The sequence below is a fragment of the Branchiostoma lanceolatum genome, chromosome 8, assembly GCF_035083965.1.
Source record: "Branchiostoma lanceolatum isolate klBraLanc5 chromosome 8, klBraLanc5.hap2, whole genome shotgun sequence".
In the NCBI taxonomy this organism is placed as follows: Eukaryota; Metazoa; Chordata; class Leptocardii; order Amphioxiformes; family Branchiostomatidae; genus Branchiostoma; species Branchiostoma lanceolatum.
Window position 1 is genome coordinate 17,681,008 of NC_089729.1, and position 16,713 is coordinate 17,697,720.

A 16,713-nucleotide genomic window follows, 5' to 3' on the forward strand; every position below is an offset into this window, starting at 1 on the left:
TTGAAAGAAATGAGTTCTGAATAAATAATTGCGTAGATTTTGCGACAACACAAAGGAAAACAGAAATGTGTAATCCTTTGTATACAGCCAGAAAGGTGGTTCTCAGAATGGATAAATTAACTTCAGATCACAAAAAGCAAACCATAGTATGGTAGCAACGAAACAATACCACTAACTTGAAATCACCGTGAACACTCCATTTTCTCCTCACCGCAAAAATACATCACCATGAAATTAAGTCAACACACCGAAAAGGAATTTACAGTACAAAGACTAAGACAAAGGTAGACTATTGAGATATTCTAGTAAACCTTTATTCCTCTTAATCATTCATCCAGTACCAGTTGGTCAATTCTATCATCATTGCACAATTTTCAATGATTTCATCATTCTTTAAAATCATGCCATCAATATCCTAGGGAGGGATTTGTAAAAAAATTCAGTAGGATATGTAATTAGATATGGATATGAATATACATTTAGCAAGCTGTTATCCTTATGATACTGCAACATTAACTTTGTAGATCGCATGTAAGTACACGTAGTACATGTATTGTAGCCTTTTAAACCAACACAACATCAAACATTCATATCAAGAAAGCCCCCCATTGTAACTTACTAGATTCCACATAATTTCTCAATTCATATGATCACGTCAACTTTCATAATTCCACATTTAAAAAAACGCCTTCTCAAGAGTCTTGAACACCTGACAATTTGATGTGTGCTATTCATGTCATTGATAGCAAATGTCTCCATACAAACCATGTAATCATTACTTTTGCAATGGCATTTAGCAACATACATTTTGTAATATACATTTCACAGACTAAGATAGTCAGCATGGTTATAGAGTACATATCAATTAACCAGCATTGGTAAATTATATTGTTACAGTAGCAATTCAAATTTTTGTTCCAACACGTAGAGAATTGGGACTGACCTTAATTCTCCACTGTTGCTCCAGTCATTGTCGTGAGATAATACAAGCTTGACTTGGACTCACAATTGTGGCCACGTGACCGTTAATGTCACTTGCTGTTGCTAACAACACATTCTCACTGACAAAAACAAATATTCGGGTGCTTGAGTCCCATTTCTCTGTGTGTTAGAACAAAGTTTAACTTCCAACAGAATCATAATTATAAAATCATATTATAGATAATACATGTAAATACAATTAATAATTATGCGACTGTGGTGATTATGAATTATTATAAGCGTAATTATAGATATCACTTACTGCATTAGTTATAGTATTCCCAATATTATAATTAAGGCATTTACGTTCATAGTGACTTAATGTTTGCGGCAACCTCTTCCCCGCGAAAATGCTTGTTCTGTTCGCCTACCACCTCGTTTCAACAAGTCAAAACGACCGTGAATCATATCACTGCAAACCTAAATGCATTTACAGTAGTTAGACTTCTACTATAAGTATAAGAGAGATGTTGTAAATCAATCTTTGGTGATGTTTTAGAACACAAATATATGTTTAACAAACTACTGTCTCTTTTCAGACATTTTACAGTCCCTTTCTCTTACACCACAGTTTCACAAAACTGTTATCTAAGCCTGCAGGTTGGTTACACTATCAACAAGCAACAGAATTGCTTAAAAGGGAACTCCCACAAACTTTCTTCTTGGCTCAACTCTTTCTTTTTCTGCTTCCAAGTTTCAACACATCGTCTCACTTAATCTAAAATATACCTTTGTAAAAAAAGATAAAAGCTCTAAGTGTGGGATATATTTGGGTTTCGATAATAAGAAAGAAAAAAATTGGAAGCAAAAAAAATTTCATCATTGACCACTATAGGTACCATCTACTCATACTTTTTCACTGACAGCTCTTTTCAATTGCAGTACGCATTCGCATCACTGGTGAAAAGTAAGTTCTAAAGCACATCTTTAAAAGAATGCCGCTTCTGGCTCTGCCGTTGCTTCCCTGTTGGTGCTCCGCTGTTCCTGTCCAGTTTTGGCCCTCTTGGCAACCTGCTCCCCCTCCCCACTAGACTTCCTCTTCTTGGTCTTTGATTCTGCCTTGTTTGTAGCTGCAGAAATTAGACATCAATTATTATTATCTTGTATTTCAAACAATCATTGAAGATCGACACACCTGCACAACAGGCTTTAGACTTCGCCCTGATAGGATGCAACAGATATAGTTCCAGAAAAGGAAGACACTGCAAAAACTTACTGAGCCTACTGAGGGCAGACCTGAAGGAAAGAGTTCAAGGACTGTTGCGGTCAGAAAGAAACTTACGGGAGCTAAGGAAGCTCGCAGCGAATCGGACAAAGTGGAGGGGACTGGAGGAAGACTGAATGCGGCTGCAGGATGTTTCAACTACTGCAGCAGCAGAAAACAGTGGACTACTACTACTACTACTATTGAAGATCAAGTTTTAAGTTTGAAGAGATACATCAGTCACGTGTGATACAAGTTACGAGAATATTCATCAATCAGTGACTAATGAAAAGGGAACGAGATACGCACCTCCAAATTTTCGATGTCTACTGTACGTCTTGATCACAGCATACAAATACAGAGTATTACAAGTCTCGTCCTAGTCTCGTGTTCTCACGAGACTAGGATACTCCGTGATCAAGACGTACAGTAGGCATGGAAAATTTGGAGGTGCGTATCTCGTTCCTTTTCAAGTCACTGATTGATGAATATTCTCGTAACATGTTTTAACTGTTCACACTATGAATGTCAGTATTTTCTGAAATCTAACTCATTTGGATGTTCAAATTCTGTAGTATATTGCATACAAAGAAAGGGGGTCTGGAAGGTCTATGCAGAAACAGTATGAAAATGGTACGTCTAAACATATTTGTATAAAAAGTACAGGAAAAGTAACGACTTTCAATTTAAACCTTTTCTAAAAAAAATTATTACCCATTGACTGCAAGATGTACTTGGCATAATTAATCTGTTGACTTTAAGAACCACCTGAACGTCCAGTCTTCATACATGGGCATCAAACACTACACATAATTATATAATATCCCAAATCCTAATGATTCCTAATAACAGTCCGTTGCAGAACTGCCTGTTAGCTATAAAATCACCAAGCAACAGATGATCTTCCTGGGTCATGTCTCCAGGGCGGTTCCTACTCAGGACGTCAACAAACTGATTTCATCGGAACCCAACCCGTCATGGAAGCGACCTAGAGGTCGCCCTAGAGGAAGATGGGAAGACCAGATCTTTAACATGCTCCAGGCATAGAGATAAGCATTACACGGGAGTGGACACGCCTAGGACGACGGGATACATAGGCTTGACGCACCAAAATGGCGGCGGTCGGATTTTGGAGCCAATGACGTGATGCAGAACCCCGGGGACTGTGCGTTTATTCAGCAGTGTGCAGATTCATGGAAGGTACGTATGGGCAGCGGATATATTGGTGTTCCACTTGACATGACAGATGTTCTTCGTCAAGTGCCTGCTGTTCTTCTTCCGTGTTTTCTATCTGCAGATACGACATATTTTGCCCTTTGGAGGTGTTAAACAGAGTCCTAAATGATTACGATAATACATAGCTACATTTGAATTTAACCCTCTGTCACACCTACATAGACCCTACTTACACAGAAAATTTGAAGTCGATCAGCCAAGCCGATCGTGAGAAATTGACCTGACAAGTTTACATTGTGTCCACCAGCCCCCCTCCCCCCTTGGCTCAAGTGTGATCATTTCAACATCTCCCAGGAATGTGATCAACTAATGTCAATCTTACCAAACTAGCATAGATGATTAGTACCTATATCCCTCCAACTTAGGATGGAATATGAAGTCCATCCATACTTTTGATTATGAAATATTCACTGGGAAAGTTGACCTTTGTTTGACCTGTCATATTCTTAACACCCACCCCTATTCAAAAAATAGACTGAAATAGAAAAACATGTCTGATTTCACAAAAAATAGTAAGATTCATTAGTAGATATAACACGCCAACTTATATGGGACTATGAAGTCAATCCGTGATTTTGATTATGAAATATAAACTTTGGAAGTTGACCTACTTTTCAGGTGTTGTGTTGTTCACACCTAGCCCCATTCAAAAAATAGACGGAAATAGAAAAACTGGTCTGATTTCTTAAAAAGAAGTAAGAATCATTAGTACGTATATCCCTTCAACTTATCTAGGAATGTTAAGTCGATCCATCGTTTGGATGAAGAAATATACAGTTTTGAAGTTGACCTTTGTTTGACCTCTATAGTTGTTGACACCCCCCCTATTCAAAAAATAGACGGAAATAGAAAAACATGTCTGATTTTCAGAAAAGTAGTAAGAATCATTAGTACGTATATCCCTTCAACTTATCTAGGAATGTCAAGTCGATCCATCGTTTGGATGAAGAAATATACAGTTTTGAAGTTGACCTTTGTTTGACCTCTATAGTTGTTGACACCCACCCCTATTCAAAAAATAGACGGAAATATAAAAACATGTCTGATTTTCAGAAAAGTAGTAAGAATCATTAGTACGTATATCCCTTCAACTTATCTAGGAATGTCAAGTCGATCCATCGTTTGGATGAAGAAATATACAGTTTTGAAGTTGACCTTTGTTTGACCTCTATAGTTGTTGACACCCACCCCTATTCAAAAAATAGACGGAACTAGAGATGTAACATTTGCCAGCAAATACATTATGGTTACCTTCAAATGTTGTAAGCCTTAAAAACGACTGCTCTGTTCATTCTTTAACTCAAACACATTGCATATATGGTGAGCAGCCCCCTCTAAAGCTTAGACATTGACATCCCACACTGCCGTACGTCACGCTACAAAAACTCACCCATCCCCTACTTAGTTGGACTGATAAACAGTGTCTCATGAACATTCTTCAATGACGTTTGTTAATACCGTGTTCCGAGATATGGAATGTACTTTTAAGACGCTCTACATTGTCGCTATGGAGCACTAGTATATTATTATGTCATACGTTTTTGTCAACTGTTGTTTATTCCGTATATACTATTTTAAACTGTTTTTATCTCTCGCTATATATGTAAATTTTACAATTTTAAGAAGTATGAATGTAAACGTCTTTACAAACCACTGTAAGAAGGCAACACAATTCAGACACAGTGTTTGCGATGTTGCACTTGAAGAATAAAGTTTCAAAAGTCTGGTTCAGGTCGTTGACCCTATCTGTGGGGAGAAGAAGACTAAGATGCGTGTTGCTACATTATGTAATAGAACACCACGATGTTTACCAGTAACCATGGTGACAGCCGTCTGGTTCAGGTCGTTGACCCTATTTGTGCGGAGAAGACGAAGAGGAAGAAGAAGAGGAAACGAGCAAAAACAATATGGTTACCCTTCTGTGAAGGTAACCATAAATAGAAAAACATGTCTGATTTTCAAAAAAGTAGTAAGATTCATTAGTAGATATAACCTGCCAACTTCTATGTGAATATCAACTCAATCCATGATTTTGATTATGAAATATACGCTTTGGAAGTTGACCTACTTTTGAGGTGTTGTGTTGTTCACACCTAGCAACATTCAAAAAATAGACGGAAATAGAAAAACATGTCTAATTTCTGAAAAACCTCTTTGAATCATTAGAACGTATATTCCTCCAACATATGTAGGGATATGAAGTCAATCTATACTTTTGATGATGAAATATATAGTTTTGAAGTTGACATTGGTTTCACCTCTGAAGTTGTTGACACCCACTCATATTAAAGAAATAGACGGGAATAGACAAACATGTCTGATGTTTGAAGAAGTAGTAGGAATCATTAGTATGTATATCCCTCCAACTTTTCTAGGATTGTCAAGTCAATCCATGCTTTGGATTGGAAAATAAAGACTTTGAAAGTACATGTCAATATGGTTGGCTATATCATCATATATATATATGTGGTAACTTCAATATCCCCTAGGCAAGTGTTCAAATGCTTGATTTTCCCAAAACAATATAAGTTATTAGTATTTCTTATCATATATGGGATAATCAATAAGCAAATACTAGAGATGCATTTGATCAAGAGATATAGACTGCTGTAAATATGTATGTAACTTGGTCAGCCATATTGATAAACAGATTCACAAGTGTGTCTGCTTCAATATACCACAACAGGAAATAATATGCAATTTGTATGATTTCCCCAAAAGTATTATACACGTAGGTCATTAGTATTTGTATCTTCACTACAATCGGGACTTTCAAAAACTCAATGTTGTCTTTCATGATGAAATATAGACTTATTATGCCATATTTGCTGTGTGTAGCACACTAGTATTGACTTTAGTGTAGAAGCTATGCTTGTTAGCTGCTTACCCTTTGCTATAAGCGAGCAAAGATTTTCAACCAGTGAAGTAAATATTGTAGATGACATGCTGATTTTATGACAGCTGTCTATATATGATCCAGTTTCAAATTGTGGTCGCAGAACACAGTATCAATGGGCGACCCCCGTGGACAATAGTAGTTCGGGTATGAAGTAGTGCGTCACATTACTTGAAAAGGCCATAGTTTTTCTTCTGTGCACGTTAGCGAGGCTGAAACTGTGGTGAATGGTAGAGGAATACGTCAGTTTTGAGACAGTACGAGTTTGATTACGATGTTTGTTCGGTCGGGTTGGATTCGCGCCTGGATATTGTTACCGCCCGACTACTGTAAGTCGCCTGCAGTACGGTGACCTCCGCCGGGGGGCATATCAAAGTGGCTTTTAAAAGAGAACGAGCCGGCAAATTCAACCTCATTTTGCAGATATTTTGTAGACTGAACCTTGAAGTCAAGCATATAAAAATCTGGTACCCTAATTCTGCACCTTTCTATAAATTTTAAAGCGTCGAAGCATCTCACCTTGGGATCCTTAACTATATAAATCCCTATAGGAGGAATACTGTGGTCTGCAACCTTAACCCCCAGCGGGGATTGGCCATAAACGTTGCATTCGGTCAAATTGTACTGGTGTATCAGTAATTGACATCGACTCACTTGAAATCGGTCGTTTTTGTTGCCGCCAGACCCGCCGTTGCCATGGCAACGGCCTCTAAGACCGCCCCCTATCCTTAACTATAGGACTTGGTGTGGACCCGGACACCGCTTCTCCCCCCCCCCCCCCCTGCGTCGTAACTAACCATAAACCTGACCTAAAATCACTTAGAACTTAAGAATATACACTAATGATACCTTCCACGAAAAAAACCCCACCAGAATAGTAATTTTGTCTAGATAATGAGAGCGCTAAATGGCCCGTCATACAGGCTTTGCCCTGGGTCTTCCCCTATGCCGGGTCCTGAAGTGCAAAGCTGGCGATATCTCGGCAACCGTTCGGATGTTTGCAAAAAGCTTTGGTACACTTCTTCAACTAAACCTGTTACATTGCATGAACAAAAGAAAACCAAGGTCAAGGTCGTCTTAACCCCCAGCGGGGATTGGCCATAAACGTTGCATTCGGTCAAATTGTACTGGTGTATCAGTAATTGACATCGACTCACTTGAAATCGGTCGTTTTTGTTGCCGCCAGACCCGCCGTTGCCATGGCAACGGCCTCTAAGACCGCCCCCTATCCTTAACTATAGGACTTGGTGTGGACCCGGACACCGCTTCTCCCCCCCCCCCCCCCCTGCGTCGTAACTAACCATAAACCTGACCTAAAATCACTTAGAACTTAAGAATATACACTAATGATACCTTCCACGAAAAAAACCCCACCAGAATAGTAATTTTGTCTAGATAATGAGAGCGCTAAATGGCCCGTCATACAGGCTTTGCCCTGGGTCTTCCCCTATGCCGGGTCCTGAAGTGCAAAGCTGGCGATATCTCGGCAACCGTTCGGATGTTTGCAAAAAGCTTTGGTACACTTCTTCAACTAAACCTGTTACATTGCATGAACAAAAGAAAACCAAGGTCAAGGTCGTCTTAACCCCCAGCGGGGATTGGCCATAAACGTTGCATTCGGTCAAATTGTACTGGTGTATCAGTAATTGACATCGACTCACTTGAAATCGGTCGTTTTTGTTGCCGCCAGACCCGCCGTTGCCATGGCAACGGCCTCTAAGACCGCCCCCTATCCTTAACTATAGGACTTGGTGTGGACCCGGACACCGCTTCTCCCCCCCCCCCCCCCCCTGCGTCGTAACTAACCATAAACCTGACCTAAAATCACTTAGAACTTAAGAATATACACTAATGATACCTTCCACGAAAAAAACCCCACCAGAATAGTAATTTTGTCTAGATAATGAGAGCGCTAAATGGCCCGTCATACAGGCTTTGCCCTGGGTCTTCCCCTATGCCGGGTCCTGAAGTGCAAAGCTGGCGATATCTCGGCAACCGTTCGGATGTTTGCAAAAAGCTTTGGTACACTTCTTCAACTAAACCTGTTACATTGCATGAACAAAAGAAAACCAAGGTCAAGGTCGTCTTAAGGTCGCAGAACACAGTATCAATGGGCGACCCCCGTGGACAATAGTAGTTCGGGTATGAAGTAGTGCGTCACATTACTTGAAAAGGCCATAGTTTTTCTTCTGTGCACGTTAGCGAGGCTGAAACTGTGGTGAATGGTAGAGGAATACGTCAGTTTTGAGACAGTACGAGTTTGATTACGATGTTTGTTCGGTCGGGTTGGATTCGCGCCTGGATATTGTTACCGCCCGACTACTGTAAGTCGCCTGCAGTACGGTGACCTCCGCCGGGGGGCATATCAAAGTGGCTTTTAAAAGAGAACGAGCCGGCAAATTCAACCTCATTTTGCAGATATTTTGTAGACTGAACCTTGAAGTCAAGCATATAAAAATCTGGTACCCTAATTCTGCACCTTTCTATAAATTTTAAAGCGTCGAAGCATCTCACCTTGGGATCCTTAACTATATAAATCCCTATAGGAGGAATACTGTGGTCTGCAACCTTGTCATCTGAAAACTGCCAAACAATTATCCTGCCCCCCTCCCCCTCACACATGACAAATTAAGTGGTTTAAGGTGACTATTAGTATTGGATACAAAGTATTCAATTGTGTTATAGTGAGTGCTTGGTATGATTGGACAGCAATGATTTGCTTTGTTTTGTTTTTTTCTGAGGAAAGGGTTTAGATTATCATCATCATCATCATCTTCAATGATCATGTTCAGGTAGTTTCTTGGTTTGATTAAAATTGACCAATATACTAGTACCCACACCAATATCATATCAAATTTCTTTATAAGTCGAAGTAAGGAGAATGATCATTAATGCTAATTGTCCATAAGCTTTGTAATGTGAAATATATTCTTCTTTTTCAGATGGTGTCTGCTGTGGAAGCAACTTGAACTCAAGACTTCTTAGCTCTTCTTAAGTTGTGGGATATGATGATGTACCCTCTTTACAAAGGAGTTGAATGCTACAATAGTAATGCAACATAAACATATTGATGATTCATTTTGTGATTTTGACAATATTATTTCTAACGTTAAGATGTAAAGTTGTCCCTTGTACAATCTATATGAAAACATATGTATACTAGTACTGTAAATGGGTAATGTTTGCAGTGGTTTTATGTTCATGTTTTTCACATTGACCTCTTCAACGCCGACTTAAAACCACATAGAATATTCACCATTTTATAGTAAAACCCTGTATGGCAGTTTCAACCGGGAACTTAAAATCAAAGGGAACATTTCTCCCAACAGTGGAATTAAATCCCCGCAAATATTTCCCCTTTTACAGTTGTGCATATAAAAAAGACCTTTTGTGACTGTTACATTTAGAACTTTGTGGGGTTTCTGTAGTTGACTAGTTGCTGATATGTTTAACTTTAATGGAAAACAATGAAAAAAAACTTGTAACTACTATAAAGCAGTTGCCGAGTGTAATTAAAAGTTATCTATTTGAAAATCATTGACATTTTCAGTTTGTTAATTTTGTCTATGACATGCCCCAGCACAAGTTTTATCTATGGCATCAAGAATTCAAAGTATAAGCATTTACCTGTAATAGAATGCTGTTTCAGTAAGTATACATGGAGTAATATATGAATTATGTGCCAATTTTACAACATGAATAGGATATATGATATCAGCCAATGTAGATAAGTTTTCTACATAGCTGTAGGTACTTTTTTATGATATTGCTGGAGTGTTTTGTCTGAATTTGTGCCAACCATGTGCAGTAAGAAACGGCTAGCTTATGGCAATACTATCAGGTGTTTTCCTATTATAGATTAACAAACACAAAAGTCTGTATCTGTTTTGCATCTAATCATGCCCTGACTATGGTGAGGCAACAGTAACAACAATGCTTTAAAGATTTGTTAATACATGTACAATAATTGTGCTGAATACATGTATAGTGTTACATTTCTATAATGTCACTAATAAAAGAATCCAATAAGATATCATGACAATTTGGCCTGTAGTGCTGTTGTTTTGGTCTCTTGACTTGGATTTTTGTACATTTTGTTTTACATGAAGGGAAAGAGGATCAAACATGAGAGATGTTAAGGTTCAACAAAAAGTTACATTGTAACTGAAACTTTGTTATACTGTATAGCAAATTCAAGATGTTAATTAATTTCTTTATCATTAGAATTATTAGCAGTGAAGGTGGTCTTAATTTCAGCAAAGGCTTACCATACAAACATCATTTCTCCCCCCTATTTTGCTAATTTTGGAGCAGACCTAAAAAAAACTTCTGCACTTTGAATTAGATTTTGTTATGGAAAAGCCCTTTGAAGTAAGATCTATTATTTTGTAGTAGAGAAGGTTCATGGATTGATTTCTATAGCATGAAAGCTCTCAAACGTATACAGGGCTCGAAATAGTGGGTGCATGTGCACCCAGTGCACCCAAAATTGGAGCTGTGCACCTAATTTTTGACTCTGGGTGCACTGGTGCACCTATATATTTTTGTAGCCTATAGGGTTAAGGTACTATTGTATAGTCTTGAAATGTAAGTATAAAAAACAGCATGATAACTTTTTTCTGTACTTTATTTAATGTATTATTTGTTTGAAATTTTGAAGTTAGCTATAGAATTACAGATGTAAGTTCTTAAGAAAGGCAACAGCGTTAAACTTTGTAATTATGTTCTGAAGAACATTCAACTTTATTTTATCTGGTGCACCCAAAATTATTTTTGTGCACCCAATTTTTTTAGTTGGGTGCACCAGTGCACCTATTCCCAAAGATGAATTTCGAGCCCTGGTATAGTATATCATTCTGTTTTAATGTAAGATCATTTCTATTTACCAAAAGGGGCTATTCAATAACATCCAAAGTAGTATCCACCCAGTAGTAACGCACAAGACTTCGGATTCCGACATCAAGTGTCGTTTTCCGCTAGCGAAAGGCTCCGCGATTTGAATATACCGCGCGCACCACTTCCGGGTACCCGCCATCCATTGCGAAACCCCTGCGCGGAGCCTCGTTTCCGCGCAGGCTTTGGATTCCATGGCCTGCTCCAGGGGCTGGGGATCACCAGAACCGACTGGAGGGTCTATGCCTGGAGGGTCTATGCCGAGAGCAGACCAGCCTGGCGAGCCCTATGCATGTCTGACACTGATGCCAGCTAACGATTGATTGACTAATGATAAAAATGCACATACCAGTAGAGTCCAGCACACTTGGATCCAGCCCGGTAGCCACAGCATGAGTCCACAGGGTCACCTCCACCTTATGTGGGGTCCACTGGCCTTCTGGGTCTAAGGAAAACACACATGGTTTATATATGTACACATGTATGTCCCCTCTAGTACACATCCCTTATTATCTCCATGAAAAGTGGAGATATTGTTTTTGGCGTGTTTGTGTGTGTGTGTGTGTTTGTGTTTCCGGACTATTGTAGTCAGCATAACTCAAGAACCTCTTGATGGATTACAATGATATTTGGTATGTGGGCGGGTGTTGTGAAGCCAAAGTTCAAGGTCGATTTTGGGCCCCCTGGTATGTGACCTTGGTACTGCAGCAGAACTTCCGTTTTTGTATCTTTTTGACCTGGATGTGCTATGGTGTTGATTTTTAGGTGGCTGATAGCTTGTGATGTAATAAAGAAGTAATGTAGGTTTGGGCCCTCTAGCAGCTTGTTGATAGTGATTTGTTAATTATAAAAGATAAATATCGTCACAATATTAGCAATGATTTGTCAAACTATCAATCAAGATATGTCAAAATGTGGAATACATGATGTTGGAATAATCCTGTTGTACAGCTTACAAGAGCCAAGAAGATCTACACGGTGCACCGAAAATCGTATATGCTAGCCAGATAAGCTCCAGTCAGCCAGATAAGCTCCAGTTCGCACGGTGCGGACTGGAGCTTATCTGGCTGACTAGGGCTTATCTGGCTGACTAGGGCTTCTCTGGCTAGAATATACAATTTTCGGTGCACCGTGTAGCTCTGCTTGGAGATTAGCCCTATGTATCTCCTTACCTTGCTTGTTGAGCCTCTTACAGCACTTGTTAATGTGGTCCAGGTACTTGAGGAAGTAGGGAAGGGTGTACTGTACCGGTCCCAGTCCAGGGATGGACAACATGGACTCATCAGCCATGAACGGCACCAGCTCTGGGGCAGCAGCTGCCAGGATAGCTGCAGACAAAAATGGAATGGAGTTAGAGCTGTGTACCTAAACAAATTTAAGGTACAGGTACACGGGTTAAGGTACAGTACCCGAACCTGTACTTAAACTACTTGTTTGGAAAATGCTAGATTTTCAATAAGGACAAAAGCATGTTTGAACTGGTAAAAACATAATATTTGATTGTGCTAGGTATAATTGTGCTGGCCCATCCTTCTGTTTTCATAAATTTTTTTTTCTAAATTTTTTTTTTTTTTGAAAATAAAAATCCTTTAACCAAGAAATTAAATTCGTGAGGCCTAACCTGTAGCAGTGGCTGGGCCCACAGCCTTGAGTTTGGACAGTTCGTTGATGGCAGAAGAGATGTTTGGGAGTTTGTTGAAGGCCTTCCTGCTGGTCTCCTCCACAACCTCAGGCTTGTTACTCTCCACAAGCTGCTGCAGACGTGGCCGGAACTTACCTCTCTGGAACAAACGGAAGGACATCTGGTGCTAGTGGACACACTTTCACAACATGTTTAAACATTCACCAAGGAGACTCAATCTTAGGGAAATGACCACATACTGTAAATGGAGAAATGTTTTCGGTGGTTTTATGCTCACGGTTTTCACAGTAAGCTCTTTACGGCGAACTTAAAACCAACGCGACATTTTTTTTCTCTCTTACCCCCTTACAAGTCTATTATTGTCTCAAACGCCAACTTAAAACCACCGCGAACACTCCATTTTCTTCCTACTGCGAAATTAAAACCATACAAACTTAAATGCATTTACAGTATGTATCTCAAGTGCATTTTCTCTTTCTGACATAAAAAATGTTAAAAACTATTCTTTTCTTGAATGTGGACTAAGAAAGTAGTAGTCACAGGGAGACTGATCTTTCTAAGTTTCTACTTTGTTAAGAAAGACATACATTATGGAACCATTCACTGCACTTCCAAAAATGGTGCTCACCATTTCATGTGCTATTTACCTCACATGGGTTATAAAAGAATTAAAGAATGGACTAAGCCTAGCTGGAGCAATGAGAGCGACAGAGGATAGAGTGAGGTGGATGATCATAGTATTGTTTACATTGTATATTTCATAATAACCCTCCTCATCACCTCACCTATCCCTTGACCTCATTTTTGATCATTTGGGCACCATGACTAAAGTGGAGAAACTAGTCATGGTGCCCAAATGATCAAAAATGAGGTCAAGGGATAGGTGAGGTGATGAGGAGGGTTATTATGAAATATACAATGTAAACAATACTTATTAGTACCAACTTATCAATTCAACTTTATGACCGGTTTATCATCATCATTATTAACCCCATATAACCCCATCAGGGGGAAAGTAAGGGGGACGTTGAGGTCCCAGGCTAGGGCGGGCAGGCCTCCAGCCTGGCATGGTAAGACTCATCGGTGGGAGCCGTCACAACCGTGCCAGGCAATGCCTTCCACTGGGGAAGGTTGAACGAATAGACGATAAAATGCCATAATGTTGTTACCATGAGTTTCCACCTCATGAGTTTGGCCAGCTCCTCGTGTGTGATGTGTTTGTCAGTCCTCTCAACCAGGGCCTGGGGCAGCTCATCCTGGAACCTGGAGAAAACATGTCACAGCAAAAATATGGACTTTTACGGTACTGTAAATGCATTTACTATCCCATGTTTTTTTTGTGGTAGGAAGGAAAATAAGATTTTTGCAGCACATGAAGTTTGTGGTAGGAGCGCTTCTGTAGTTAAGTAGAATTACAAAACACTTATTTGCGGCATTATCATTCTGTAGTAGGAGGTCGATGTGTAATGAGTGTGTATATTTCAAAATTTACAGTATTAACCTAGAATTCATCCTATTCTAGCTACAGTTCTCTCTTCTGATTGTTGTTGTTGTTGTTTTTCTTATTTATGTCTATTTTTCCGCTAGACATTGTCACTTGGTGCAGTCATGTCAAGGTGCTTTCTTTACGTCAGATCCCTCTGGTGGATCAGATCTCAGGTACTCTGCACATGCGTATTTAGGATGCTGTCTCAGTTCTCAAATCTTCCTGTATCTTCGACACATTTAGAGAAGGCCATGTAGAACCTTTCGTTAGTTTTTTCTCCTAGGTCCTCCCTCATTCCTGCTAAGGTAACTAGGTCAGCAGTTCTATCTCCCTCCTGTATGTTGCATACTTCATAAATGCTGTCTATTTCTTTCAGGAGATGCTGCCTTGCCCTCTCAAATCTGGTACATCTGATCACTTAATCCTTGGAGGCTTGCAGAATAGTCTGACACCCGCCCCTATTCACACATTTGGCCCTCACGTCATTTGGCCCTTACTTAAATCAATCCTTGCTTAAATTCTCCATGCTACATTACAGATAAGAGTGGGACTTTATGAGGGTCTGCATGGGGGATCCCTACAATGTTTTATTCTGAATTCAAAGGCACCCTATACTTATTGCGCTAAAATCAAAGAAGGCGATAACACAAAATTTGGTAACCTCGCTACGAATTACGTGACTAAGACGACTTTCCCTACAAATTATGGGAAACAAAAATAGGCTGGCTACGCCTTACGGAAAAGAGCATGCAGACCCTCATTTATGTTTCTGGCATGTATTCAAATATCAAATGATCGTCTATCAACAGGTTCAGAACTATTCTGTCAGACTATTTGTTACCACTCTCCAGGGGTGCCAAAGAATTCATACGAATTTTACGGAATTCATACGAGTTCTACGGAATACATACGATCCATTACTAAGAAACATGCAAATTTTACGGAATACATACAATCCATTACACGGAATACATACGATCCTTACTATTTGTTGGGTGACTTGGGTCACATGACATGAGCGCCAAATTCAAGATGGCTGACTCTGGATAACCAGTCCTTCGTACGATATCTTGGCTTTCAAGAGCTTAACGACTAGGAGGACCAGACAAAGCTAGATTGGGTGCTAGCGCGATGGCCAACAAATTAGTAAGGATCGTATGTATTCCGTGTAATGGATCGTATGTATTCCGTAAAACTCGTATGTTTCTGCGTAATTGATCGTATGTATCCCGTAAAATTTGTATGTTTCTCGTAATGGATCGTAAGAATTCCGTAAAACTCGTAAGAATTCCGTTAAACTGGTATGAATTCCGTAAAATTTGTATGAATTCTTTGGCACCCCTGACTCTACTTCTTCTCACCATTGGTCCAGTTTGATCAAGTCTGCCTTCTTCTGACTCTTGCTGACCTTCAGCTGCAGTACTTTGCTGTACAGACTGTGGCACTGGGACCACGCCTTACTGTCACCACTGGTGAAGAACTGTCTTGTACTCATCTTCGTCAGGAGCTATGGGACCTGTAATACTAATAGTTAGAAACTTTAATATAGGATGGAACTTAGGAGGAAACATCTTTAAATTAATTTTGAAGGAGTTTATCCATGGTCACTAGTATGCATGCACCATAACACTTGGTAGAAATTACAAGTTTGCGAAGCAAAACCTTTGTTGAATCCGTTGGCATGTGCGGTGGCAGCCATCTTGAATTGTGACATCACAGGGTCGCCATATACCATTTTATTTGGGAGGTTTTTTTTTGGGTCGCTAGCGTTCTCTCTATTTCTCACAAATCGGCACACAACTATTAGACATTCAACACAAATAAAAAGGAAAATTCAATACCAATTCATATTTATAAAAAGACCCCGTAATCGCTAAACTAACATAGCAAACCTGAAGTATATGTAGCACAAATACTTAACTCTAGTTTCCCTCTGATTCCCAAAAACTTGGGCCGCAGAACAAAATCTTAAAATCATTTACCCTTGGCCTCCTCAATGGCATGCGGAAATGTCGAAAATAGCACCAAAGTAGTTGTTTATAATCGGCATAAGAAAGGAATGGCGGCCACTCCCACCCACAAAATAAGTTAAAATGATTTTAAGCTAATCTAGAGCTTTTTGTGCCGCCAAACGGCTACAGTTTTCCCGTGGTGTTATCATCAATGTCTTCTGGCCAAATCAGGTAGCAAAACGGCCAGATGACCCCAAAAACTCACCTTTCTCTGTGCCCCAGGCGGATCTAAATTATCAAACCAAAACAACCAGCTTACTTTCCCGCCAGAATTCAAAGTCTCGCCAAATCTCGCGAGGAAATGGTGACCTTACGAGTTATTCTCTCCTCTGAAACACGAAATCTGATTGGTTGGAGTTATTG

The 16,713-nt window shown here is 39.6% G+C and overlaps 1 protein-coding gene and 1 long non-coding RNA gene across 2 annotated transcripts; one reads left to right on the top strand and one right to left on the bottom strand.

Moving 5' to 3' along the window:
• Positions 1-298: 298 nt before the first annotated feature.
• LOC136440363 (uncharacterized) lies at positions 299-16,596 on the bottom strand. Its single transcript, XM_066436372.1, has 7 exons — positions 16,556-16,596; positions 15,700-15,862; positions 14,022-14,115; positions 12,832-12,991; positions 12,383-12,538; positions 11,560-11,655; positions 299-2,051 (listed from the first exon to the last, which is right to left on the bottom strand). Exons 2-7 carry the CDS (start codon positions 15,831-15,833, stop codon positions 1,909-1,911), a joined length of 783 nt encoding a protein of 260 aa, XP_066292469.1. The 5' UTR covers positions 15,834-15,862; positions 16,556-16,596; the 3' UTR covers positions 299-1,908.
• On the top strand, positions 3,234-10,370 carry LOC136440783 (uncharacterized). The gene is made up of 2 exons (XR_010756712.1): positions 3,234-3,385; positions 9,260-10,370. It is a non-coding gene; the product is annotated as an uncharacterized lncRNA (long non-coding RNA).
• Positions 16,597-16,713: the final 117 nt, after the last annotated feature.

Bases quoted from the DNA above. Each gene is read 5' to 3' on its own strand.
- LOC136440363 (XM_066436372.1), bottom strand. From the start codon at position 15,833: ATGAGTACAAGACAGTTCTTCACCAGTGGTGACAGTAAGGCGTGGTCC. The intron at 12,992-14,021 runs GTAACAACATTA...CGTTTGTTCCAG, and splicing joins TCATGAGGTGGAAACTCATG to AGAGGTAAGTTCCGGCCACG. The intron at 11,656-12,382 runs GTAAGGAGATAC...TGTTTTCCTTAG, and splicing joins TAAGAGGCTCAACAAGCAAG to ACCCAGAAGGCCAGTGGACC.